This window comes from Dryobates pubescens, chromosome 5 (genome assembly GCF_014839835.1).
Source record: "Dryobates pubescens isolate bDryPub1 chromosome 5, bDryPub1.pri, whole genome shotgun sequence".
Taxonomy (NCBI): domain Eukaryota; kingdom Metazoa; phylum Chordata; class Aves; order Piciformes; family Picidae; genus Dryobates; species Dryobates pubescens.
The window spans coordinates 1,333,140-1,358,532 of NC_071616.1; the positions used below are offsets into that span (position 1 = coordinate 1,333,140).

Genomic DNA, 25,393 nt, shown 5'->3' on the forward strand with positions numbered 1-25,393 from the left:
CCTGTCCCAGGTCTCAGGCCGTGGCAGGCAGCAAGCTCTCCAGACATGTCCTGCACCACTCCTCCATGTTCAGAACCACGAGCACATGCTTGTGTGATGCACTACTGCAGCTGCTGCTTCTCCACACCTGCCCAAATATTCATCCCTGCTGCCCTGTCCTGTTTTGCACCCCACTCCAGACCCCATTAACAAAGCTTGGGCTCTCTAACCTCATCAACGCTGTCACTCTCCTGATCAGGCCAGAATGAGGTCCCCTATCCCAGATAGGAATCAAGGCCTGAAGGGAAATATGGTAACATCTGAGCTGTAGCCTTACCCTCGTGATTTTAGCCTGTCACAGCCTTTCTCAGATGAAGGCACAAGGCCACGGTGCTGACAATAGGGTCACAAATGCCAGCTCACCATTGCAGAGCAGAAACTGAAGGAGGCAGAGGTTGAGCCTTCTTCAGGTTGCTGTGGATGCCAAAACCACCCTGGCTAGTGGTGGCCCTGTGATCAAGACCCAGCTATGACAAAAGGATACAGTCAAGGGAAGCTGGGAGGTGTTTTGAGGGCTAGGGGAAGATGCACACAGAGGAGAAGGGGATGGGAAACATGGTAGAGACATGAAGACTTGAGGCAGCTCTCTGGGCCCGTCTCTGAAGGGGACAGAGGAGACAGAAGGGAAAGGAGGGATATAGAAGGAAGTTATTGCTCATAAAAGTAGAATGAAAAGGGGAAAGGAGCAGAGATTCAGCTCAGGAGGTGTGCAGGGTGTTAAACTAACCACACCAGGAGGTGTGGAGCATGTTAAGTTTACCACCATGAGACAAAGCCTGCTGAAGTGTAGGAGAAAAGAGAAGAGGAAGGCTCCAATAGGTCAAGCATCCTGCCCAGGGCTACCTGTCAGTCCTCTCTGTAGCAGTGGGTACAACAGGGGCAGCAGGGCATGTGGGCTTATTGCATCACAGGAGGTTAGGGGTTGGAAGGGACCTCTGGAGATCATCAAGTCCAAGACCCTGCCAGAGCAGGAGCAGAGAGTCATTGATGAAGATGTTGAACAGGAAGAGGACAATGGTAGGAGTGACACAACTTGTTTGGCATCACAAGGGGGGTGCCACTGGCTGAGGGGGGGGGTGGGATTCCTGGGGCTTTAACACAGGGAAAGACAGAACTGACCACCCTGGACACCAAGCCCCTAGAGCTAGTTGTGTCAATGCTGCTTTTGCTTTAGCTCACCATTTCAGCTCTTAGGTGGGCAAAGTCTGGACCTCACACAGAGCAAGCACAGTTTTTGTTTGGCTTTTCTTTCAGTTACACCAAGATACTTGACTTTTTTTACCACAGGCAAAGCATAGTATCATAGAATCAGTCAGGGTTGGCAGGGACCACAAGGATCATCCAGTTCCAACCCCCCTGCCATGGGCAGGGACACCCCACACTAGATCAGCCTGGCCAGAGCCTCATCCAGCCTGGGCTTAAACACCTCCAGGGACAGGGCCACAACCACCTCCCTGGACAACCCATTCCAGGGCTTCACCACTCTCATGGGGAAGAACTTCCTCCTCCCCTCCAGCCTCAATCTCCCCACCTCCAGCTTCATTCCATTCCCCCTAGTCCTATCACTGCCTGAGATCCTGAGCAGTCCCTCCCCAGCCTTCTTGGAGCCCCCTTCAGATCCTGGAAGGCCACAATGAGGTCACCTGGGAGCCTTCTCTTCTCCAGACTGAACAGCCCCAACTCCTTCAGTCTGTGCTCACAGCAGAGCAGCTCCAGCCCTCTGCTCATCCTCCTGGCCCTGCTCTGGACACCTTCCAGCACCTCCAGATCCCTCTTGCAATAGGGGCTCCAGACCTGGAGGCAGTACTGCAGGTGGGGTCTCCCCAGAGCTGAGCAGAGGGGCAGAATCCCCTCCCTTGCCCTGCTGGCCACACTTCTCTTGCTGCAGCCCAGGCTCTGCTTGGCTCTCTGGGCTGCAAGTGCACACTGAGAGCTCCTGGTGAGCTTCTCCTCCCCCAGCACCCCCAAGGCTCTCTCCTCAGGGCTGCTTTCCAGCCAGTCCCTGCCCAGCCTGGATTTGTGCCTGGGATTGCCTTGAGCCAGCTGCAGGACCCTGCCCTTGGTCTTGTTGAAGCTCCTGAGGTTGGCTTGTGCCCAGCTCTGCAGCCTGTCCAGGTCCCTCTGGATGGATCCCTTCCCTCCAGCTGTCTGCTGCACCACACAGCTTGGTGCCATCAGCAACCCTGCTGAGGGTGCACTCAGTGCCACTGTCCCTGGCACCCACAAAGATGTTGAACAAGCCTGGTCCCAGGACTGCTCCCTGAGGGCCTCTGCTTGCCCCTGGCCTCCACTGGGACATGGACCCATGGACAGCCACTCTTTGGGTGCAGCCATCAAGCCAGTTCTGTATCCATCTAGTGGTCAGCCATCAAACCCATGTGTCACCAGCTTGGAGACCAGGCTGTGGGGCAGGACAGCATTGAAGCCTTTGCTCAGGCAAAGTAAGGCAGTGAGGAGAGAGACCCAAGCTTTGGCAGTCACATGGGAAGGTTCTGCTGAGGACTCGACAGAGACCCCCCCCAAACATTCATTTTACTGAACTAACACTTCTCCTTGGAGCAGAGGAGTGAGGAGTTTATGACTTGTTTGTCACAGCACAGTTAGGAAGAGAAGTTTAAAAACATATAAAAGGTCCTGCTGTAGGAGCACAGTGAAGCAAACCCAGGGAACAACAGCTGGAGCACTTCTTTCTGGGAATAGAATAGAATAGAATAGAATAGAATAGAATAGAATAGAATAGAATAGAATAGAATAGAATAGAATGGAATAGAATGGAATGGAATAGAATTAATCAGGCTGGAAAAAACCTTTGAGATCATCAAGTCCAACCTCTCACCCAGCACCATCTGATCAACTAAACCATGGCACCAAGGGCCTCAGCCAGGCTCTTCCTAAACACCTCCAGGGATGGGGACTCCACCACCTCCCTGGGCAGCACATCCCAAGGGCCAATCTCTCTGGCTGGGAAGAATTTCTTCCTAAAATCTAGCCTAAACCTCCCCTGGCACAGCTTGAGACTGTGTCCTCTTGTTCTGGTGCTGGCTGCTTGGGAGAAGAGACCAACCCCCACCTGGCTACAACCTCCCTGCAGGGAGTTGGAGAGAGCAATGAGGTCTCCCCTGAGCCTCCTCTTCTGCAGGCTAAGCAACCCCAGCTCCCTCAGCCTCTCCTCACAGAGCTGTGCTCCAGACCCCTCCCCAGCTTTGTTGCCCTTCTCTGGACACCTTCAAGTCTCTCAATGTCCTTCTTAAACTGAGGAGCCCAGAACTGGACACAGGACTCAAGGTGTGGCCTAACCAGTGCTGAGCACAGGGCACAATGACCTCCCTGCTCCTGCTGGCCACACTCTTCCTGATGCAGGCCAGGATGCCCTTGGCCTTCTTGGCTGCCTGGGCACACTGCAGGCTCATGTTCAGCCTACTATCAACCACTACCCTCAAGTCCCTCTCTGCCTGGCTGCTCTCAGCCACTCTGACCCCAGCCTGTAGCACTGCCTGGGGTTGCTGTGTCCAATGTGCAGCCCCTGGCACTTGGATGTGTTCAATCTCCTGCCCTTGGCCTCTGCCCATCTGCCCAGCCTGGCAAGGTCCCTCTGCAGAGCTCTCCTACCCTCTAACAGATCAACTCCTGCCCCCAGCTTGCTGTCAGCTGCACATTTACTGATGCTGGACTCCATCCCCTCCTCCAGATGATCAATCAAGATATTGAACAGGCTGGGGCCCAGCACTGACCCCTGGGGGACATAGCTGCCAAGCACTCTATGACAAGGATTACCAGAATGGACAGCTCTTTGAAAACAATGGGCAGATCTCTTCCTGAATCAAAGGAGAATGTGCCTTTACCTCCCTTTCTGAGTGAAACATGATCTGAATTGTTAAAATGGGAAAGTTTGAGACAATGTTGTTCTCACAGTCAGAATCAAAGAATCATCCAGGCTGGGCAAGACCCTGGAGCTCCTCAGGGCCAGCCACTAACCCTGCTCTGCCAAGGTCACCACTAAACCACATTGCTAAGCACCACAGCCAAAGGACCTCTAAACACCACCAGGGATGGGGACTCCACCACCTCCCTGGGCAGCCAGTTCTGATGCTTGACCACTCCTGCAGTGGAAAGGGTTCCCTAAGGTCCAGCCTAAGCCTCCCCTGCTGCAGCTTGAGGCTGTTCCATCACTAAGGACCTGGGAGAAGAGACCAGCACCAACCTCTCTGGGTTGTGCTCTCAGGTAGCTGTAGAGGGTGATAAGGTCTCCCCCCAGCCTCCTCTTCCTCACACTAACCACTCCCACTTCCCTCAGCTGCTCTTCATCAGACTCCTTCTCCAGGCCCCTCAGCAGCTTAGTTGCTCTTCTCTGCCCCCTCTCCAGCCCCTCAAAGCCTTTCTTGTGCTGAGGTGCCCACAGCTGAGCCCAGCACTCGAGCTGTGGCCTCCCAGCACAGGGAGCCCATCCCTGCCCTGCTCCTGCTGGTCACACCATAGCTGATCCAGGCCAGGATGCCACTGGCTTTCTGTGCCACCTGGGCACTCTGCTGGCTCAATGCCTGTCTTGTGCTGAGGTGCCCCAAACTGAACCCACTACTCGGAGCAGAGAGCTTTTCACAGGGTTTCATAAACAGAATGTGCTTTCTGTAGTACCTAAGCCTGCTTTCAACACAATCCTCCATCCTGGACTTGAAAAAGGCCAGTGGAGTTAATGCACATTGATGAAGTGGACAGATTCAGCTTGTAGTGGGTTTTCCTCCTGGGCTCTGGTTCCCCACCCCTGCTTTGCTCTCCCTGCTGTGTGAAGCACAGGCTAATGGCCAGCAAAGGATGCGAACTGGCTCCCTAAGAGAAGCACTCTGATTATCCAGCAAAGGTCTCCCACCTGTAAATCAAGCACTCTCAGTAAAACTAAAGCAGAGCTCTATTTTAGCTCCCTTTTTAATTAGCCCAGCTACTAGAAAGGGTCACAGGTCCAGGAGTTGTAAAGGGAGACAACTGTCTGTAGAGGCAGCAGTGTCCCTTCCCTCCTCCCAGCACATCTATTAGGAAAACAGGCATCACAGAATCATAGATCTGGGTTGGAAGGGACCTCCAAAGCTCATCCAGTCCAACCCCCTCTGCAGTCTGCAGGGACATCCCCAACTAGAGCAGGCTGCCCAGAGCCCTGTCAAGCCTCATCTTAAATATCTCCAGAGATTGGGCCCCAGCCACCTCTCTGTGCAACCTGTTCCAGTGTTCCATCACCCTCACAGCAAAGAACTTCTTCCTAACATCCAATCTCAATCTGCTCTGCTCTAGTTTGAAGCCATTGCCCCTGGTCCTGTCCCTGCAGACCTTTGCAAACAGTCTCTTTCCATCCTTCTTGTAGCCCCCTTCAGGTCCTGGCAGGCTGCTATTAGATCTGCATGGAGCCTTCTCTTCTCCAGGCTGAACACCCCCAGCTCCCTCAGCCTGGCCTCACAGCAGAGCTGCTCCAGTCCCCTGATCATTTTTGTGGTCTCTGCACCCACTCCATCAGGTCCATGTCCTTGCTGTGCTGAGGGCTCCAGACCTGTACACATTACTCCAGGTGAGGTCTCCCCAGAGCAGAGCCAAGTGGCAGAATCACCTCTCTGGCTGCTCCTGGCCAGCTTCTCATCCATCAGCACCCCCAAGGCCTTTTCCTCAGGGCTGTTTTCTGTCCCCTCCTCCCCCAGCCTGTACTGACAGTGAGGATTGTTCCAGCCCAGGGGCAGAACCCTGCACTTGCTCTTGTTGAACCTCATGAGGTTCACCTGGGTCACCTCCGCAGCTTGTCCAGGTCCCTCTGGATGCCATCCTGTCCCTCTGGTGTATCAACAGCACCACTCTGCTTGGTGTCATCTGCACACTTGCTGATGGTGCCCTCAATCTCACTGTCTATAGCAGTGATAAAAGTATTGAGCAGCACAGGTCCCACTGTGGACCCCTGAGGGACAGCACTGTCCCTGCTCTCCAGCTGAACTTCAAGCCATTGAGCACCACCCTCTGGTTGCAACCATCCAGCTGATTCCTTACCCACTGGACAGTCCATCATGTGCACCATAGGTTATCTGAGGCAAAATGAGGCCAAGAACCACTTGCCATTTCCTTCTTTATCAGGCTGAGGGAGCTGGGGGTGTTCAGCCTGCAGAAGAGAAGGCTCCAGGCAGCCCTAAGAGCAGCCTGCCAGGACCTGAAGGGGGCTACAAGAAGGCTGCTGAGGGACTGTTGGCAAAGGCCTGCAGGGACAGGCCCAGGGGCAATGGTTTGGAATGAGAGCAGAGCAGATTGAGATTGGATGTGAGCAACAAGTTCTGCAGCAGGAGGCTGCTGGGACACTGCAAGGGGTTGCCCAGGGAGGTGGTTGAGGCCCTGTGCCTGGAGCTATTCAAGGTGAGGCTCCCCTAGAGCAACCTGCTGTAGGGGAGGATGTCCCTGCTGAGTGCAGAGGGTTGCACTGGATAATGCCATCTAAATTTACTGTGTTTTTGGAGGACTATGGAGTATATTTAGAGTGTAAACTGTTCTCCTTTTCCCCCCACCCTGATTCCTCCACATGGCAACTAATGCCATCAAAAAGATAGGGAGTGAGATGGGATGGCAGGGGGAGAAGGGAGGCAAGTGTCCCTTCTCAGCAGCAGCATGGGCTGGTGTCAGACTAAAGGCACTGCAGCCTAAAAAAGTCATTCTCCCAGAGAAGTGGAAGACAGAAGAGGTAATTGGTTTAATCAGGCTTGCTCCAATTCACCTTAGCTCTTAGCTGTATCACTTTCCCAGCTCTCAGGCCTTTGCAACAAAACTCCCCTTTCTATCTAGCAAGGTGTCCATGACAAACACATTCTCCCTGGCAGAGGACAAGTGTGCTGAAGCTGAAGTTTCACCACAGTGACCTGCCCCTAAAGGCAGCAGTGTGCTGGGCAATCTGCTCCCCTCTCACCAGAAGCTTAAGCCTGACTCAGTAAGACAGACTGAAATGGAAGGTGGCCACTTCAGTCTCCCAAGGTGCAAAGTGCAGCTGGTGAGAAGCTCCCTGACATGTGGATTGCATTCTACTTCGTGCTTCCACACATTCAAACTCTTGCACACAGGGTCCCCATAAACAACCTCTCTGCAGATGGAAGCTAGGAACACTCTCCATGGCAGCCTTAGAATCATACAATTGTCCTCAGATACTGATGAGCTGATGAGCTGGCCAGGCTGCTCTCCATCATTCTTCAGCAGGCCTGGCTCACTGGAGAGGTCCCAGGCCAATGGAAGCTGCCAACGTGGTGCCCAGCCACAAGCAGGGCAGGTTGGAGGAGCCAGGGAATGCCAGGCCTGGCAGCCTGCCCTCAGTGCCAGGCAAGGTGATGGAGCAGTCATCCAGAGTGCAGTCACACAGCACTGGCAGGATGGCCAAGGGCTCAGGCCCAGCCAGCATGGAGTTAGGAAGGGCAGCTCCTGCCTGACCAACCTGAGCTCCTTCCATGCCCAGGTGAGTGCCTGGTGGCTGTGGGGCAGGCTGTGGATGGAGTCTGCCTGGACCTCACCAAGGCCTTGGACACCATCCCCCACAGCAAGCTCCTGGCCAAGCTGTCAGCCCCTGGCTGGGACAGCAGCTCTCTGAGCTGGGTGAGGAACTGGCTGGAGGCTGAGCCCAGAGAGTGGTGGTGAATGGTGCCACAGCCAGCTGGCAGCCAGGCACCAGTGGTGTGCCCCAGGGATCAGTGCTGGGCCCCAGCCTGTTCAGTATCTTAATTGATGATCTGGATGAGGGCATTGAGTCCATCAGCAGTAAATGTGCAGCTGACACCAAGCTGGGGGCAGGAGTTGAGCTGCTGGAGGGTAGAGAGGCTCTGCAGAGGGACCTGGACAGGCTGCACAGATGGGCAGAGGCCAAGGGCAGGAGATTGAACACATCCAAGTGCAGCCAGGGGCTGCACATTGGCCACAACAACCCCAGGCAGTGCTACAGGCTGGGGTCAGAGTGGCTGAGAGCAGCCAGGCAGAGAGGGACCTGGGGGTGCTGGTTGATGGTAGGCTGAACATGAGCCTGCAGTGTGCCCAGGCAGCCAAGAGGGCCAATGGCATCCTGGCCTGCATCAGGAACAGTGTGGCCAGCAGGAGCAGGGAGGTCATTGTGCCCTGTGCTCAGCACTGGTTAGGCCACACCTTGAGTCCTGTGTCCAGTTCTGGGCTCCTCAGTTTAGGAAAGAGGTTGAGCTGCTGGAAGGTGTCCAGAGAAGGGCAACAAAGCTGGGGAGGGGTCTGGAGCACAGCCCTGTGAGGAGAGGCTGAGGGAGCTGGGGTTGCTTAGCCTGGAGAAGAGGAGGCTCAGGGGAGACCTTCTTGCTCTCTGCAACTCCCTGAAGGGAGGTTGTAGCCAGGTGGGGGTTGGTCTCTTCTCCCAGGCACCCAGCACCAAAACAAGAGGACACAGTCTCAAGCTGTGCCAGGGGAGGTTTAGGCTGGAGGTTAGGAGGAAGTAGGAGGTTGTGGAGTCACCATCACTGGAGGTGTTCAGGAGGAGGCTTGATAGGGTGCTTGGTGCCATGGTTTAGTTGTTTGGGTGGTGTTGGATGATAGGTTGGACACCATGATCTTGAAGGTCTCTTCCAACCTGGTTTATTGTATCGTATTCTATCCTATTCTATCCTATTCTAGTCTATCCTATTCTATTCTATTCTATCCTATCCTATCCTATCCTATCCTATCCTATCCTATCCTATTCTATGATAGACATGTGTTAGATCCCCTCTCAGCAGAGCATAGGCTGGAGAAAGAGTAGGAGGCTCTGCAGATCAGCACTTGAGATGGACAACCACGACTGATGGACATTCACTGGGTAGCTTTCACATCCTTCCACAGTCACAGTCAGCTCCAACTAATTCCCATCCCCTGGACTTTACTGCATCCCACTGAAGGGAAGATGCCTTTCCTGAGTCCCCCTGGACTACCACTGTCCAAGGATACCATCCTGTTGCAGAGGTTGTGAGGGCAGGGGCAGTGCTGCTGCTGTGGCCCAGCTCAGGCAATGCAGCAATGGCCATTCTGGCTGCTGAGGTGAGAGGCCTGCACTCCCTGTTTGGAACCTCCAGAGAGCAGAGGCAGAACTTGGGCTGTGGCTTATTACAGCATTTGGTGGGGAGGCAGAGAATCACAGAGCTGTCAGGGGTGGAAGGGACCCCAAGGCTCAGCCAGTCCCAGCCCCCTGCCATGGGCAGGGACACCTCACACCACAGCAGCTTGCTCACAGCCACCTCCAGCCTGGCTGCAAACACCTCCAGGCAGGAGGCTGCCACCACCTCCCTGGGCAGCCTGTGCCAGTGTGAAGAACTTCATCCACACCCCGATCCCACAGAACTCTCTCTCTTCCCCTTCCTCTATTTCTTTTCTCTTTGTAGGGCTGTAGAAGCTTTTGCTATTATTTTAATTTCCTTTGCAAGGTCAGCTTCAGCTTGGCTTGTGGCAGTGGTGCCTTTGTCCCTCAGCTCTGACTTGCTTTGATGACCAGACTTTATTTCCCCCCATGCCTCACAGGACTCTGCTTTTCCCTTGAACAAGAGATTGGTCTGGGCTCATTGGACATCCCACAGGATTCATCACTGTCCTCTCCAGCAGGACTTTGTGTTGAATAGAACTACAGCAGCACTCTGAGCTGGGTTAGGAACTGGCTGGAGGCTGAGCCCAGAGAGTGGTGGTGAATGGTGCCACAGCCAGCTGGCAGCCAGGCACCAGTGGTGTGCCCCAGGGATCAGTGCTGGGCCCCAGCCTGTTCAATATCTTGATTGATGATCTGGAGGAGGGGATGGAGTTCAGCATCAGTAAATGTGCAGATGACACCAAGCTGGGGGCAGGAGTTGATCTGCTGGAGGGCAGAGAGGCTCTGCAGAGGGACCTTGGCAGGCTGGGCAGATGGGCAGAGGCCAAGGGCAGGAGATTGAACACATCCAAGTGCCAGGGGCTGCACATTGGACACAGCAACCCCAGGCAGTGCTACAGGCTGGGGGCAGAGTGGCTGAGAGCAGCCAGGCAGAGAGGGACCTGGGGGTGCTGGTCGATGGTAGGCTGAACATGAGCCTGCAGTGTGCCCAGGCAGCCAAGAGGGCCAATGGCATCCTGGCCTGCATCAGGAACAGTGTGGCCAGCAGGAGCAGGGAGGTCATTGTGCCCTGTGCTCAGCACTGGTTAGGCCACACCTTGAGTCCTGTGTCCAGTTCTGGGCCCCTCAGTTTAGGAAGGAGGTTGAGCTGCTGGAAGGTGTCCAGAGAAGGGCAACGAAGTTGGTGAGGGGCTTGGAACACAGCCCTGTGAGGAGAGGCTGAGGGAGCTGGGGTTGGCCCCATCCTCTTTAACATCTTCATTGATGATCTGGATGAGGGGGTTGAGTCAGTCATCAGCAAGTTTGCAGATGACACCAAGCTGGGGGCAGATGTTGGTCAGTTAGAGGGCAGAAGGGCTCTGCAGAGGGACCTTGCCAGGCTGGACAGATGGGCAGAGGCCAACAGGATGGCATTCAACAAGTCCAAGTGCCAGGGGCTGCACTTTGGCCACAGCAACCCCAGGCAGAGCTACAGGCTGGGGTCAGAGTGGCTGAGAATACATAGAATACATAGAATACATAGAATAAACCAGGTTGGAAGAGACCTTCAAGATCATCGCGTCCAACCCATCAACCAATCCAACACTGCCCAAGCAACTAACCCACAGCACCAAGTACCCCGTCAAGTCTTCTCCTAAAAACCTCCAGTGATGGCGACTCCACCACCTCCCCAGGCAGCCCATTCCAATGTGCAATCACTCTTTCTGTATAGAACTTTTTTCTAACATCCAGCCTGAACCTCCCCTGGCGCAGCCTGACACTGTGTCCTCTTGTTCTGGTACTGCTTGCCTGGGAGAAGAGACCAACATCCGTCTGTCTACAACCTCCCTTCAGGTAGTTGTAGAGAGTAATAAGGTCACCCCTGAGTCTCCTCTTCTCCAGGCTAAGCAACCCCAGCTCCCTCAGCCTCTCCTCGTAGGGCTTATGTTCCAAACCCCTCACCAACTTTGTTGCTCTCCTCTGGACTCGTTCCAGCAAGTCAACCTCCTTCCTAAACTGAGGGGCCCAGAACTGGACACAGTACTCGAGGTGCGGCCTAACCAGTGCAGTGTACAGGGGCAGAATGACCTCCTGCCAAACAGAGAGGGACCTGGGGGTGCTGATTGACAGCTGCCTAAACATGAGCCAGCAGTGTGCCCAGGTGGCCAAGAGGGCCAAGGGCATCCTGGCCTGCATCAGGAACAGTGTGGCCAGCAGGAGCAGGGAGGTCATTGTGCCTCTGTACTCTGCATTGGTTAGGCCACACCTTGAGTCCTGTGTCCAGTTCTGGGCCCCTCAGTTTAAGAAGGACATTGAGAGACTTGAAGGTGTCCAGAGAAGGGCAACAAAGCTGGGGAGGGGTCTGGAGCACAGCCCTGTGAGGAGAGGCTGAGGGAGCTGGGGTTGCTTAGCCTGGAGAAGAGGAGGCTCAGGGGAGACCTTCTTGCTCTCTCCAACTCCCTGAAGGGAGGCTGTAGCCAGGTGGGGGTTGGTGTCTTCTCCCAGGCACCCAGCACCAGAACAAGAGGACACAGTCTCAGGCTGTGCCAGGGGAGGTTTAGGCTGGAGGTGAGGAAGAAGTTCTACACAGAGAGAGTGATTGCCCATTTTAATGTGCTGCCTGGGGAGGTGGTGGAGTCACCATCACTGGAGGTGTTGAGGAGGAGACTTGCTGGGGTGCTTGGTGCCATGGGTTAGTTGTTTAGGTGGTGTTGGATTGGTTGGTGGGTTGGACAGGATGATCTTGAAGGGCTCTTCCAACCTGGTCCATTCTATGTATTCTGTGTATTCTATTCTATGTATTCTATGCACATAAATGTGGAGAGTGTCTGTTTTGCACACATCCAGTGCATTTCATATTGAGATTGTAGTTTGGCCTGTAAATACAGCTTCATTTGCTTCCAGCTGAGCTGCTCTGGCAAGCCAATGTTGGGGGGCAATTTTCAACCCCCCACACCTGCCAAGCACTTTAATGCTCTCTGGCTTCATCTGTCTGTAACAGCACCTCAGCCTCTCCACACACACAGAGGGATCTGCAAAGGCAAACCTTTCAGCCTTAGCTCTGGGTTTGGACTTGGGTGTTTGCCTCTTTAAAAGTGGTGCTTGGCTGCCTGCCTCTGTGCCATGAACCCACAGTGAAGGGAAGGAGTGGAAGTAGGTTACTCCTGGAGCTGCCACAGCTTGAAGGATAAATAGTTTTAACCTACTGGACTATGCAGCTCCTACTGCCACTCATTTCCTTTGTGAGTGTGCAGCAAATCCAGCTCTGTTTGACTTGCCAGGCTCACTCACACCCCTCACATTCTCTGGCCCAGAGCTCATTGTTTGCCTTCTTGCTTCTGCTTCACCTTTTCGAAACGTTCCAGCGTCCTCAGCCAAGATGTGCCTGGGCAGCCTTGGTGTGCAGTAGAGGAGCTTGAGCAGTCAGCAATGTGGCCATCATCTCCCTGACACGAGGATGTCTGGTTCCTCCATCAGCCTCGTGGTCTGGGCCACACATTTATGGCTGAGCCATCTCTGTCCTCGCTAAACCCTCGAGCACGATCCCGTTCCAAGCTGCAGGACGCTGGGAAAACAAAGTGATCAAAACCACACAAGGAATTCTGTTATTAGTACTTGGGAAGAGTCCTGATGGAGGTTTAAGAGCAATGTGGTTCGAAAAGGAGTGGAAATGCAGCCTTCCCAAAGGGCAGTTTGAACTGCTCCAGTCTCCTGGAAAGAGAAGGGGAGGCTCTGTGAGCACTCATCCTGCAGCCTGGAGATACCCAACTCATGCCACGGAGTTCAGAGAGGACAGCCAAGCAGTCAACCCCAAATAGCTGCAAGGACAGCACCTTCTTAAAGCAGTACCACACAATCACAGAATCAGTAAGGGTGGAAAAGACCTCAGAGATCATCAAGAACAACCTATCACCCAACACCTCCTGACAACTAAACCATGGCTCCAAGGGCCACATCCTGAACACCTCCAGGGATGGGGACTCCACCACCTCCCTGGGCAGCACATCCCAAGGGCCAATATCTCCGGCTGGCAAGAACTTTCTCCTCACCTCTAACATAAACTTCCCCTGCCACAGCTTGAGACTGTGTCCTCTTGTTCTGGTGCTGGCTGCCTGGGAGAAGAGACCAACCCCCACCTGGCTACAACCTCCCTTCAGGGAGTTGGAGAGAGCAATGAGGTCTCCCCTGAGCCTCCTCTTCTCCAGGCTAAGCAACCCCAGCTCCCTCAGCCTCTCCTCCCAGGGCTGTGCTCCAGACCCCTCCCCAGCTTTGTTGCCCTTCTCTGGACACCTTCCAGCAGCTCAACCTCCTTCCTAACCTGAGGAACCCAGAACTGGAGACAGGACTCAAGGTGTGGCCTAAGCAGTGCTGAGCACAGGGCACAATGACCTCCCTGCTCCTGCTGGCCACACTCTTCCTGATGCAGGCCAGGATGCCATTGGCCCTCCTGGCTGCCTGGGTACACTGCTGGCTCATGTTCAGCCTACTCTCAACCAGTACCCCCAGGTCCCTCTCTGCCTGGCTGCTCTCAGCCACTCTGACCCCAGCCTGTAGCACTGCCTGGGGTTGCTGTGGCCAATGTGCAGCCCCTGGCACTTGGATGTGTTCAATCTCCTGCCCTTGGCCTCTGCCCATCTGCCCAGCCTGGCAAGGTCCCTCTGCAGAGCTCTCCTACCCTCTAACAGCTCAACTCCTGCCCCCAGCTTGCTGTCAGCTGCAAATCTACTGCTGATGGACTCAGTGCCCTCCTCCAGATCATCAATCAAGATATTGAACAGGATAATATTAGGGCAATAATGGCCAAGTGTGGGTGTTTGCAGCTGCCAGTGGTTACTATTCCCTAGGTATACAAGCAGGAGTGGGGCTGTGTCTCTTCCTCCCTGGGGCCCAAGCTGAGCTCAGCAGCACACACATTCATTACAGATGCTAGAGGCTCTGTGCTTCTCTCTCTGAGATTTCTGAGGCAGAAGTTTCACAGATTCATAGAATGGTTTGGGTTGGAAGGGACCTTAGAGATCATCCGGTTGCAACCTTCCTGCCATGGCCAGGGACACCTCTCACCAGACCAGGCTGCTGAACTCCACACCTAACCTGGCCTAGAACATCTTTGCCTTCTGTTCAGTAGCTTGGAGAGGCTTGTGCACAGCAAAAGGGACCTCACCATTATTAAAGAGGTGGAAACAAAGCCTTCCCAACGATCTATTTCACAGTCTCACAGTACAGCTAAGGTTGGAAGAGACCCCAAGGATCATCCAGTCCAACCTGTCTCAACAGACCTCACGACTACACCATGGCACCAAGTGCCACATCCAATCCCCTCTTGAACACCTCCAGGGATGGGGACTCCACCACCTCCCTGGGCAGCACATCCCAATGACGAACGACTCGCTCGGTGAAGAACTTTCTCCTCACCTCGAGTCTAAACCTCCCCTGGCACAGCCTGAGACTGTGTCCTCTTGTTCTGCTGCTGGGTGCCTGGGAGAAGACACCAACCCCTTCCTGGCTACAACCATCTTTCAGGTAGTTGTAGAGGGCAATGAGGTCACCCCTGATCCTCCTCTTCTCCAGGCTAAACAACCCCAGCTCCCTCAGCCTCTCCTCACAGGGCTGTGCTCCAGACCCCTCCCCAGCCTTGTTGCCCTTCTCTGGACACCTTCAAGTCTCTCAATGTCCTTCTTAAACTGAGGGGCCCAGAACTGGACACAGGACTCAAGGTGTGGCCTCAGCAGTGCTGAGCACAGGGGCACAATGACCTCCCTGCCCCTGCTGGCCACACTGTTCCTGATGCAGGCCAGGATGCCCTTGGCCTTCTTGGCCACCTGGGCACACTGCTGGCTCATGTTCAGGCAGCTGTCAATCAGCACCCCCAGGTCCCTCTCTGTTTGGCAGCTCTCAGCCACTCTGACCCCAGCCTGTAGCTCTGCCTGGGGTTGCTGTGGCCAAAGTGCAGCCCCTGGCACTTGGACTTGTTGAATGCCATCCTGTTGGCCTCTGCCCATCTGTCCAGCCTGGCAAGGTCCCTCTGCAGAGCCCTTCTGACCTCTAACTGACCAACATCTGCTCCCAGTTTGGTGTCATCTGCAAACTTGCTGATGACTGACTCAATCCCCTCCTCCAGATCATCAATGAAGATGTTAAAGAGGATGGGGCCCAGCATTGATCCCTGGGGCACACCACTGGTGCCTGGCTGCCAGCTGGCTGTGGCACCATTCACCACCACTCTCTGGGCTCAGCCTCCAGCCAGTTCCTCACCCAGCTCAGAGAGCTGCTGTCCAAGCCAGGGGCTGACAGCTTGGCCAGGAGTTTACTGTGGGGGACAGTGTCAAAGGCCTTGCTGCAGTCCAGGCAGACTCCATCCACAGCCTGCCCCACATCCACCAGGCAGTCACTGGGCATGGAAGGAGATCAGGTTGGTCAGGCAGGAGCTGCCCTTCCTAAATCCATGCTGGCTGGGCCTGAGCCCTTGGCCACCCTTCAGGTGCAGTTATTGCCCCCAGGATAATCTGCTCCATCACTTTCCCTGGCACTGAGGTCAGGCTGCCAGGCCTGGAGTTTCCAGGTTCCTCCATCCCACCCTGCTTGTGGATGGGGACCACCTTGGCCAGTTTCAGTCACCTGGGACCTCTCCAGTGAGCCAGGACTGGAGGAAAATGATGGAGAGCAGCTTGGCAGCTCATCTGCCAGCTCTCTCAGCACCCTAGGATGGATCCCATCTGGCCCCATGGACTTGTGGATGTCCAAGTGGCTCAGCAGGTCCCCAACCAATTCCTCATGGATTTTAACAAATAGCTTTGCCAAGCCCTCAGGATTACAGACCTTCATGATGTCTGTGAAGAAAATCCTGGAGAGGATCACTTCAGGAACACCACAGATCCACAGACTGCCTTGTCATGCTTCTAGATGTTGCTCAAATTGTAGTACCTGAGCACTTGAAAGGGAACAGGATTGTCAGCAAGTCAAAAGCCTGTGTTCATTGTTTCTGTTGAGACAAGAGAAAGGAAGCAAACAGCAGTTCTAGGTGGCAGCAAAAGGATTTTCACAGTTCTCTAAAGGCCAAGATCTGTTTCTCTCAACACCAAAGGTTACCTCAGACTCAGTTTGCACTACAAATACACTCCTTGGATTCATAAAATGTTAGGGGCTGGGAGGCACCTCCAGAGCTCATCCAGCCCAAGCCCTTGCCAGAGCAGAGCACCCAGGGCAGCTCACCCAGGAACACATCCAGGGGGGGTTGGAAAGGCTCCAGAGCAGGAGACTCCACAACCTCTCTGGGCAGCCTGCTCCAGGCTCCAGCACCCTCACAAAGGTTTCCCTTCTGTTCCCCTGGCACCTCCTCTGCTCCAGCCTGCCCCCAGTGCCCCTTGTGCTGTCCTTGGCCATCCCTGAGCAGAGCCTGGCTCTGTCCTCCAGCACTGCCCTGCACAGCTTTATCCCCAGCACTGAGGGCAGCCCTCAGGCTCCTCTGCTCCCAGCTCCCAGCCCCAGCTCCCTCAGCCTGTGCTCACAGGGAGATGTTGCACTGCCTGCAGCAGCTTTGTGCCTCTGGGCTGGGCTCTCTCAAGCAGTTCCCTGAGGTCCTTCTTGACCTGAGGGGCCCAGAACTGGATGCAGTACTCCAGATGTGACCTGACCAGGGCATAGTAGAGGGGGAGAAGAACACCTGTGGACTGACTCACCACATCCCAGGATGTTGGTCTCTTCTCCCAGGCAGCCAGCACCAGAACAAGAGGACACAGTCTCAAGCTGTGCCAGAGGAGGTTTAGGTTGGATATTAGGAAGAAGTTCTACACAGAGAGAGTGATTGCCCATTGGAATGGGCTGCATGGGGAGGTGGTGGAGTCCCCATCCCTGGAGGTGTTCAGGAGGAGACTTGCTGGGGTGCTTGGTGCCATGGGTTAGTTGTTCAGGTGGTGTTGGATTGGTTGATGGGTTGGACTCGATGATCTTGAACGTCTCTTCCAAGCTGGTTTACTCTGTGTATTCTATTCTATCCCAGGATGTCCTTGGCCTTCTTGGCCACCAAGCTGCATGTCTTCCTCACCCCTGTGCAACTTTGCCTGTGAGCAAGTCTACCCTTTCAGAGAGGAGTTCCTCTTGGGCATTTTACAGCTCCAGCCCAGAGGGACAGAGCCATTTTATGAATGAGCTTTAGCAATCCTGAGAGCAATGAGATTTCTAACTTGAGTCTGGACACAGGAGGAGCCAAGGAAGCTTCGCAAAAGCTCCTGAGTCTTGGAGAGTTATTTGTTCCTTAGGCATTGGGGAATCCTCCTTCAACAAAGATTAAGATCCTTATGCCCATGCAGCCCAGAAATAGCTGTTTCCAGTGGGGGATGGTGAGCTGTACCAAAGTGAGTGTCAGTTCTAATAAGATAATTAGACACGTGCAATCAATTTGCTCTGGAATCTGAATCAGATACAGTTCACAGATAAATGGCTTCATTAAATGAGAATAATGGCCATAGGTTACAAAGTCCCAGCCTGGCCAAGCTGATTGACTGCTGTTCTGGGAATTAGAAGGCATGAGGATAATTCCTCACTCTGCTATTGTGTTTCCCTTGGACCTTGAGCAAAGTCACTCCGTTTCCCATCAAGAAAAAGACTCTGTAGAGCATGTGAGACCTGCAGGCAAAAGGCTACAGAGCTGCTGAACACTAAGGTCATTTTGATGCAAGAATTTGTTATTGGAATAGAAGATTACTGAACCTTGCTGAGTGCCTGAGGTCATTGGGATGTGCTTCAACCAGGCCAAGTGCTGGGTCCTGCACTTGGGCCACAACAAGCCCAGGAATGCTCCAGGCTTGGGGCAGAGTGGCTGGGAAGTTGCCCAGCAGAAAGGGACCTGGGGGGGTTCTAGAGGACAAGCAGCTGAACAAGAGCCAGCAGAGTGCCCAGGTGGCACAGAAAGCCAGTGGCATCCTGGCCTGGATCAGCTATGGTGTGACCAGCAGGAGCAGGGCAGGGATGGGCTCCCTGTGCTGGGCACTGGGGAGGCCACAGCTCGAGTGCTGGGCTCAGCTGTGGGCACCTCAGCACAAGAAAGGCTTTGAGGGGCTGGAGAGGGGGCAGAGAAGAGCAACTAAGCTGCTGAGGGGCCTGGAGAAGGAGTCTGATGAAGAGCAGCTGAGGGAAGTGGGAGTGGTTAGTGTGAGGAAGAGGAGGCTGAGGGGAGACCTTATCACCCTCTACAGCTACCTGAGAGCACAACCCAGAGAGGTTGGTGCTGGTCTCTTCTCCCAGGTCATTAGTGATGGAACAAGAGGGAACAGCCTCAAGCTGCAGCAGGGGAGGCTTAGGCTGGACCTTAGGGAACCCTTTCCACTGTTGAGTGGTCAAGCATCAGAACTGGCTGCCCAGGGAGGTGGTGGAGTCCCCATCCCTGGTGGTGTTTAGAGGTCCTTTGGATGTGGTGCTTAGCAATGTGGCTTAGTGGTGACCTTGGCAGAGCAGGGTTAGTGGCTGGCCCTGAGGAGCTCCAGGGTCTTGCCCAGCCTGAATGATTCTGTGAGTCTATGATCTGATGACAGAGCTCTCCTTAGCAGCTTAGACCCCCACAAGTCCATGGGACCAGATGGGATCCATCCTAGGGTGCTGAGAGAGCTGGCAGATGAGCTGGCCACGCCACTCTCCATGATTTTTCATCAGTCCTGGCTCACTGGAGAGATCCCAGCTGACTGGAAGCTGGCCAACGTGGTACCCATCCACAAGAAGGGCCGGTTGGATGAGCCAGGGAATTACAGGCCTGTCAGCCTGACCTCAGTGCCAGGAAAGATTATGGAGCAGGTCATCCTGAGTGCAATCACACAACACTTAGAGGATGGCCAAGGGCTCAGGCCCAGCCAGCATGGGTTTAGGAAGGGCAGGTCCTGCCTGACCAACCTGATCTCCTTCTATGATCAGGTGACTGCCTGGTGGATGTGGGGCAGGCTGTGGATGTAGTCTACCTGGACCTCAGCAAGGCCTTTGACACCATCCCCCACAGCAAACTCCTGGCCAAGCTGTCAGCCCCTGGCTTGGATGGGAGCACACTGTGATGGGTTAGGAACTGGCTGGAGGCTGAGCCCAGAGAGTGGTGGTGAATGGTGCCACATCCAGCTGGCAGCCAGGCACCAGTGCTGTGCCTCAGGGATCAGTACTGGGTCCCATGCTCTTTAGCATCTTTATTGATGATCTGGATGAGGGCATTGAGTCCATCATCAGTAAATTTGCTGATGACACCAAGCTGTGGGCAGGAGTTGATCTGCTGGAGGGTAGAGAGGCTCTGCAGAGGGACCTCGACAGGCTGGGCAGATGGGCAGAGTCCAAGGGCAGGAGAATGAACACATCCAAGTGCCAGGGGCTGCACGTTGGCCACAACAACCCCAGGCAGAGCTACAGGCTGGGGTCAGAGTGGCTGGAGAGCAGTCAGGCAGAGAGGGACCTGGGGGTGCTGGTTGATGGTAGGCTGAACATGAGCCTGCAGTGTGCCTAGGCAGCCAAGAGGGCCAATGGCATCCTGGCCTGCATCAGGAACAGTGTGGCCAGCAGGAGCAGGGAGGTCATTCTGCCCCTGGACACTGCACTGGTTAGGCCACACCTCGAGTCCTGTGTCCAGTTCTGGGCTCCTCAGTTTAGGAAGGAGGTTGACTTGCTGGAAGGTGTCCAGAGAAGGGCAACAAAGTTGGTGAGGGGTTTGGAACACAGCCCTGTGAGGAGAGGCTGAGGGAGCTGGGGTTGCTTAGCCTGGAGAAGAAGAGGCTCAGGGGTGACCTTATTGCCCTCTACAACTACCTGAAGGGAGGTTGCAGACAGGCAGAGGTTGGTCTCTTCTCCCAGGCGGCCAGTACCAGAACAAGAGGACACAGTCTCAGGCTGCGCCAGGGGAGGTTCAGGCTGGATGTTAGGAAAAAGTTCTACACAGAGAGAGTGATTGCACATTGGGATGGGCTGCCTGGGGAGGTGGTGGAGTCACCATCCCTGGAGGTGTTCAGGAGAAGACTTGATGGGGTGCTTGGTGCCGTGGGTTAGTTGTTTAGGTGGTGTTGGATTGGTTGATGGGTTGGACACAATGATCTTGAAGGTCTCTTCCAACCTGGTTTATTCTATGTATTCTATGTAAGCAGCTTGCTTTCCCTTTTTGGTCTGGTTATGGGGATGGGGAGGTGGAGTAGAAAGGTTTCAGCACAAACAGCAGCCTGGGTTCCAAAGGCAGAACAGTGGTGGGCTCTGCCCAGCCAGTACCACAGGCAGAAAGGAAAGGCTCAGTTCTGAGGAGTGGGGAGGGCTGGATTTCATTTCCCAGCCAAAGGAGAAAAAGTGAAGAAACAGTTTGGTGGCCTCTTCTTTTATGGGGCCAGTAAATATCCTTATGGGAAAAGATAAGCTTCCAGGACCCAGGCTGCCTGAGGCCGTGGGAATGAAGCGAGCCGCAGCAGCGAGGCTCGGGGCTGGGGAGCGCCGGCAGGCAGGGCGTGAGCCCAGGAGGCACAGCGAAGCAAGCCAGCAGTGGGAAGGGAGGGAGCCAGGTACGAGGTTACAAAGGGGAGTGCTGTGTCTTAGAGATGTATGGCTTGTGGAAAAGAGAAGGCAGGCCTCTCCCTTGGAGTTTAAAACAAAAGGGGAAAGCATGTTACTGACCAGAACCAAAAACAGAGTAGGGGGGCACACTGAAAGGCAGGAGAGAGGGAAGAAGAAAGAGATCGTTTAATTAAGCTTCTTTCATGTCTCATCCTTCTAGCCTGCTCTCTCTCCTTTCATCACCGCAGCCCGGGAAAGCAGGCAGCAGGGCTGTCAGCTGCCGAGGAGACACTGACAGCAGCCTGCGCTCCGCGCATCCCCTCTGCAGAGCCTGCCCAGCGCCCTGCTGCAGGAGGATGCGCTCCGCACTTACTGTGGCAGCCCGCCCACAGGCCGGGGGGAGGCTCCTCATGGGCACCTCCAGCACGGCTTAAATTAGCAGCACCTGGCCTGCTCCAGGTCCACAGGATCACAGGATGCTAGGGCTTGGAAGGGACCTCTGCAGATCTTCCAGTCCAAGCCCCCTGCCAGAGCAGGAGCAGAGAATCCAGCACAGGTCACACAGGAACACATCCAGATGGGGCTGGGAAGGCTCCAGAGAAGGAGACTCCACAACCTCTCTGGGCAGCCTGCTCCAGGGCTCTGGGAGCCTCACAGGAAAGGTTTTCTTCATGTTGAGGTGGAACCTCCTGTGCTGAAGTTCATATCCATTGCCCCTTGTCCTATCCCAGGGTGCAGCTGAGCAGAGCCTGACCCCCAGCCCTCAGCTATTGATAGACATTGATAGATAGACATTGATCAGATCCCTCTCAGTCTTCTTCTCTCCACACTGAACACCCCCAGGGCTCTCAGCCCCTCCTCCCCAGGCAGTGCTGCAGTCCCTTCAGCATCCTCATAACCCTCCCTTGGACTCTCTCCAGCAGATCCCTGTCCCTCCTGAGCTGGGGAGCCCAGAGCTGGATGCAATATTCCAGGTGAGGTCTCCCCAGGGCAGAGCAGAGGGGGAGGAGAACCTCCCTGTCTCTGCTGGCCACACTCCTCTGAATGCAGCCCAGGACCCCCTTGGCCTTCTTGGCCCCCAGGGCACATTGCTGTCCCCTGCAGAACTTGCTGCCCCCCAGCACTCCCAGGTCCTTCTCCAGGGGGCTGCTCTCCAGCAGCTCCCCTCCCAGCCTGTCCTGCTGCAGTTTATTCTTGTCCCCAGGTGCAGGACTCTGCACTCATCCCTGTTGAGCCTCATTAGGTTCCTCTCTGCCCAGCTCTCAGCCTGTCCAAGGCTGTGAATGGCCTCACAGCCTCCAAGTGTCTCAGCCAAGCCTCCCAGTTTGGTATCATCAGCAAACCTGCTGAGCAGACTCTGTCCTGCTCAGGTGCTCCTGCTCTGGCAGGTAGGTTGCACTGGATGACTTTTCAAGGTCCCTTCCAAGCCCCAGCATTCTGTGATTGTGTGATAATGAGGCTCTGCTAAACAATGATAGGGAATTCAGAAGGTTACCATGTGAGAAACACCAGAGAGAAGGAAGCTTTGAAAGCCAGGAACAATCTTTGCTTTGGCAGCAGAGCCAAGTGCAGCGCTGTGTGCTTCTGAGTGGAAACAAGGAGTGAAACCAGCCTCAAAACTGTCCTCTCCTGGTGGGAAGTGCAGCCAGGGGCTGCACTTTGGCCACAGCAACCCCAGGCAGAGCTGCAGGCTGGGGTCAGAGTGGCTGAGAGCAGCCAGGCAGAAAGGGATCTGGGGATAGTGGTTGATAGTATCTGAACACGAGCCAGCAGTGTGCCCAGGTGGCCAAGAAGGCCAAGGGCATCCTGGCCTGCATCAGGAACAGTGTGGCCAGCAGGAGCAGGGAGGTCATTGTGCCCTGTGCTCAGCACTGGTTAGGCCACACCTTGAGTCCTGTGTCCAGTTCTGGGCCCCTCAGGTTAGGAAAGAGGTTGAGCTGCTGGAAGGTGTCCAGAGAAGGGCAACAAAGCTGGGGAGGGGTCTGGAGCACAGCCCTGGGAGGAGAGGCTGAGGGAGCTGGGGTTGCTTAGCCTGGAGAAGAGGAGGCTCAAGGGAGACCTTCTTGCTCTCTGCAACTCCCTGAAGGGAGGTTGTAGCCAGGAAGGGGTTGGTCTCTTCTCCCAGGCAGGCAGCAGCAGAACAAGAGGACACAGTCTCAAGCTGTGCCAGGGGAGGTTTAGGCTGGAGGTGAGGAGAAAGTTCTTCCCAGAAAGAGAGACTGGCCATTGGGATGTGCTGCCCAGGGAGGTGGTGGAGTCCCCATGCCTGGAGGTGTTCAAGAGGGGATTGGATGTGGCACTTGGAGCCATGGTTTAGTTGTCAGGAGGTCTTGGGTGACAGATTGGACTTGATGATCTTTGAGGTCTTTCCCAGCCTTATTGATTCTGTAATTCTAAGGAGTAGCAAATGAAAGCCCAGGCATATCACCCAAGCTTGCTGAGGTGGTTGAAGTGATCTACACCACACATGAGGCTGGAACTCAGCCCTGCAGCCTGAAGAAGACATTCTTATGTGACATTGTCCTCTGTGCCTTTTCCAGCCTCTCTCTCCTTTTTCCACACCACAGAAATGGGAAGGCCTTGCAGGGAAGAGCCTGGAGAGAGCATGTCCCTTCCATCTGCTCTTAGAAAAGAACTCTTAGAGGTCTTCTCCTCTGTCATTCTGTGGTTTGATACTTGGTACTAACCTAGACACATTCAGCTCTCAGCAGGAGGTGTTCAAGCAGCGCGTGGACCTGGTGCTTAGGAGATGGTTTAGTGTTGGACTTGCAGTTCTGGGCCAAAGGTTGGACTGGATGACCTTGAAGGTCTCTTCCAATCCAATCTGTTCTGTGATTGTGTTTTCCTCCCCTGGCTGGCACTGCAGAGCTGCCTGTGTGCTCTTCAGGCACCTCAGCTGAGGTGATGCTGCAGTCACACACTAGCACCTCCTTGGGAACATCCTGTGCCAAAGACCTCAGGCCAGCCTCATGCCATATGTGATCTGACACCTCTCCCACAAAGAAAAGATGAGAGACTTGGGGCTCTTCAGCCCAGAGAAGAGAAGGTTCTGGGGAGGTCTTATAGCAGCATTTCAGTATCTGAAGGGGGCCTACAAGGAAGCTAGGGAGGGACCGTCCAGAAGGGCCAGTGGGGATGGGATGGGAGACAATGGTTTGAGCAGGGGAGATTTAGGTTGGACATCAGGAGGAAGTACTTTAATGTGAGGGTAGTGAAGTACTGCAACAGACTGTCCAGAGAAGTGTTGGAGGCCTCATCCCTGGAGACATTGAAAGTAAAACTTGATGTGATCCTGAGCAACCTGCTCTAGTTGAGGTTGTCCCTGCTGACTGCAGGGGATTGGGCTGGATGGCCTTTGGGGGTCCCTGAGCAACCTGCTCTAGCTGAGGATGTCCCTGCTGACTGCAGGGGATTGGGCTGGACGGCCTTTGGGGGTCCCTGAGCAACCTGCTCTAGCTGAGGATGTCCCTGCTGACTGCAGGGGATTGGGTTGGATGGCCTTTGGGGGTCCCTGAGCAACCTGCTCTAGCTGAGGATGTCCCTGCTGACTGCAGGGGCTTGGGCTGGATGGCCTTTGGGGGTCCCTGAGCAACCTGCTCTAGCTGAGGATGTCCCTGCTGACTGCAGGGGCTTGGGCTGGATGGCCTTTGGGGGTCCCTGAGCAACCTGCTCTAGCTGAGGATGTCCCTGCTGACTGCAGGGGATTGGACTGGATGGCCTTTGGGGGTCCCTGAGCAACCTGCTCTAGCTGAGGATGTCCCTGCTGACTGCAGGGGATTGGGCTGGATGGCCTTTGGGGGTCCCTGAGCAACCTGCTCTAGCTGAGGATGTCCCTGCTGACTGCAGGGGATTGGGCTGGATGGCCTTTGGGGGTCCCTTCCAAGGTGCTGCCCTGTGACTCCCTGAAAGGGCTGAGTGTTGTCAGTGCTCAGCTGCTAAGGGAGGGTTTCCCTGTGCCCCTCTCTGTGCCCTGCTGGCAGAGTACACAGTGATCAACGAGGACTGCCCAGGGGCCGAGTGGAACATCATGTGCCGGGAGTGCTGCGAGTACGACCAGATCGAGTGCGTGTGCCCGGGGCGCCAGGAGAAGGTGGGCTACACCATTCCCTGCTGCAGGAATGAGGACAACGAGTGTGACTCCTGCTTGATCCACCCAGGTGTGTTTGAGACTCCTGCTTGATCCACCCACAGTATCACAGTCTCACAGTATAACTAAGGTTGGAAGAGACCCCAAGGATCATCGAGTCCAACCTGTCCCAACAGACCTCACGACTAGCCCATGGCACCAAGTGCCACATCCAATCCCCTCTTGAACACCTCCAGGGATGGGGACTCCACCACCTCCCTGGGCAGCACATCCCAATGACGAACGACTCGCTCGGTGAAGAACTTTCTCCTCACCTCGAGTCTAAACCTCCCCTGGCACAGCTTGAGACTGTGTCCTCTTGTTCTGGTGCTGGTTGCCTGGGAGAAGAGACCAACCCCCACCTGGCTACAGCCTCCCTTCAGGGAGTTGGAGAGAGCAAGAAGGTCTCCCCTGAGCCTCCTCTTCTGCAGGCTAAGCAACCCCAGCTCCCTCAGCCTCTCCTCACAGGGCTGTGCTCCAGACCCCTCCCCAGCCTTGTTGCCCTTCTCTGGACTCCTTCAAGTCTCTCAATGTCCTTCTTAAACTGCGGAGCCCAGAACTGGACACAGGACTCAAGGTGTAGCCTAAGCAGTGCTGAGCACAGGGCACAATGACCTCCCTGCTCCTGCTGGCCACACTATTCCTAATACAGGCCAGGATGCCCTTGGCCTTCTTGGCCACCTGGGCAC

At 55.0% G+C, this 25,393-nt stretch overlaps 1 protein-coding gene across 1 annotated transcript in view; it reads left to right on the top strand.

The window, feature by feature from the left end:
• The window catches only part of PAMR1 (peptidase domain containing associated with muscle regeneration 1), a 115,957-nt gene that overhangs the window by 2,640 nt on the left and 87,924 nt on the right, over positions 1 to 25,393 (top strand). The window contains exon 2 of the mRNA XM_054161408.1: positions 24,559 to 24,735. Coding sequence (XP_054017383.1) covers positions 24,559 to 24,735 — 177 coding nt within the window. The remainder of the gene's footprint in view (positions 1 to 24,558; positions 24,736 to 25,393) is intronic.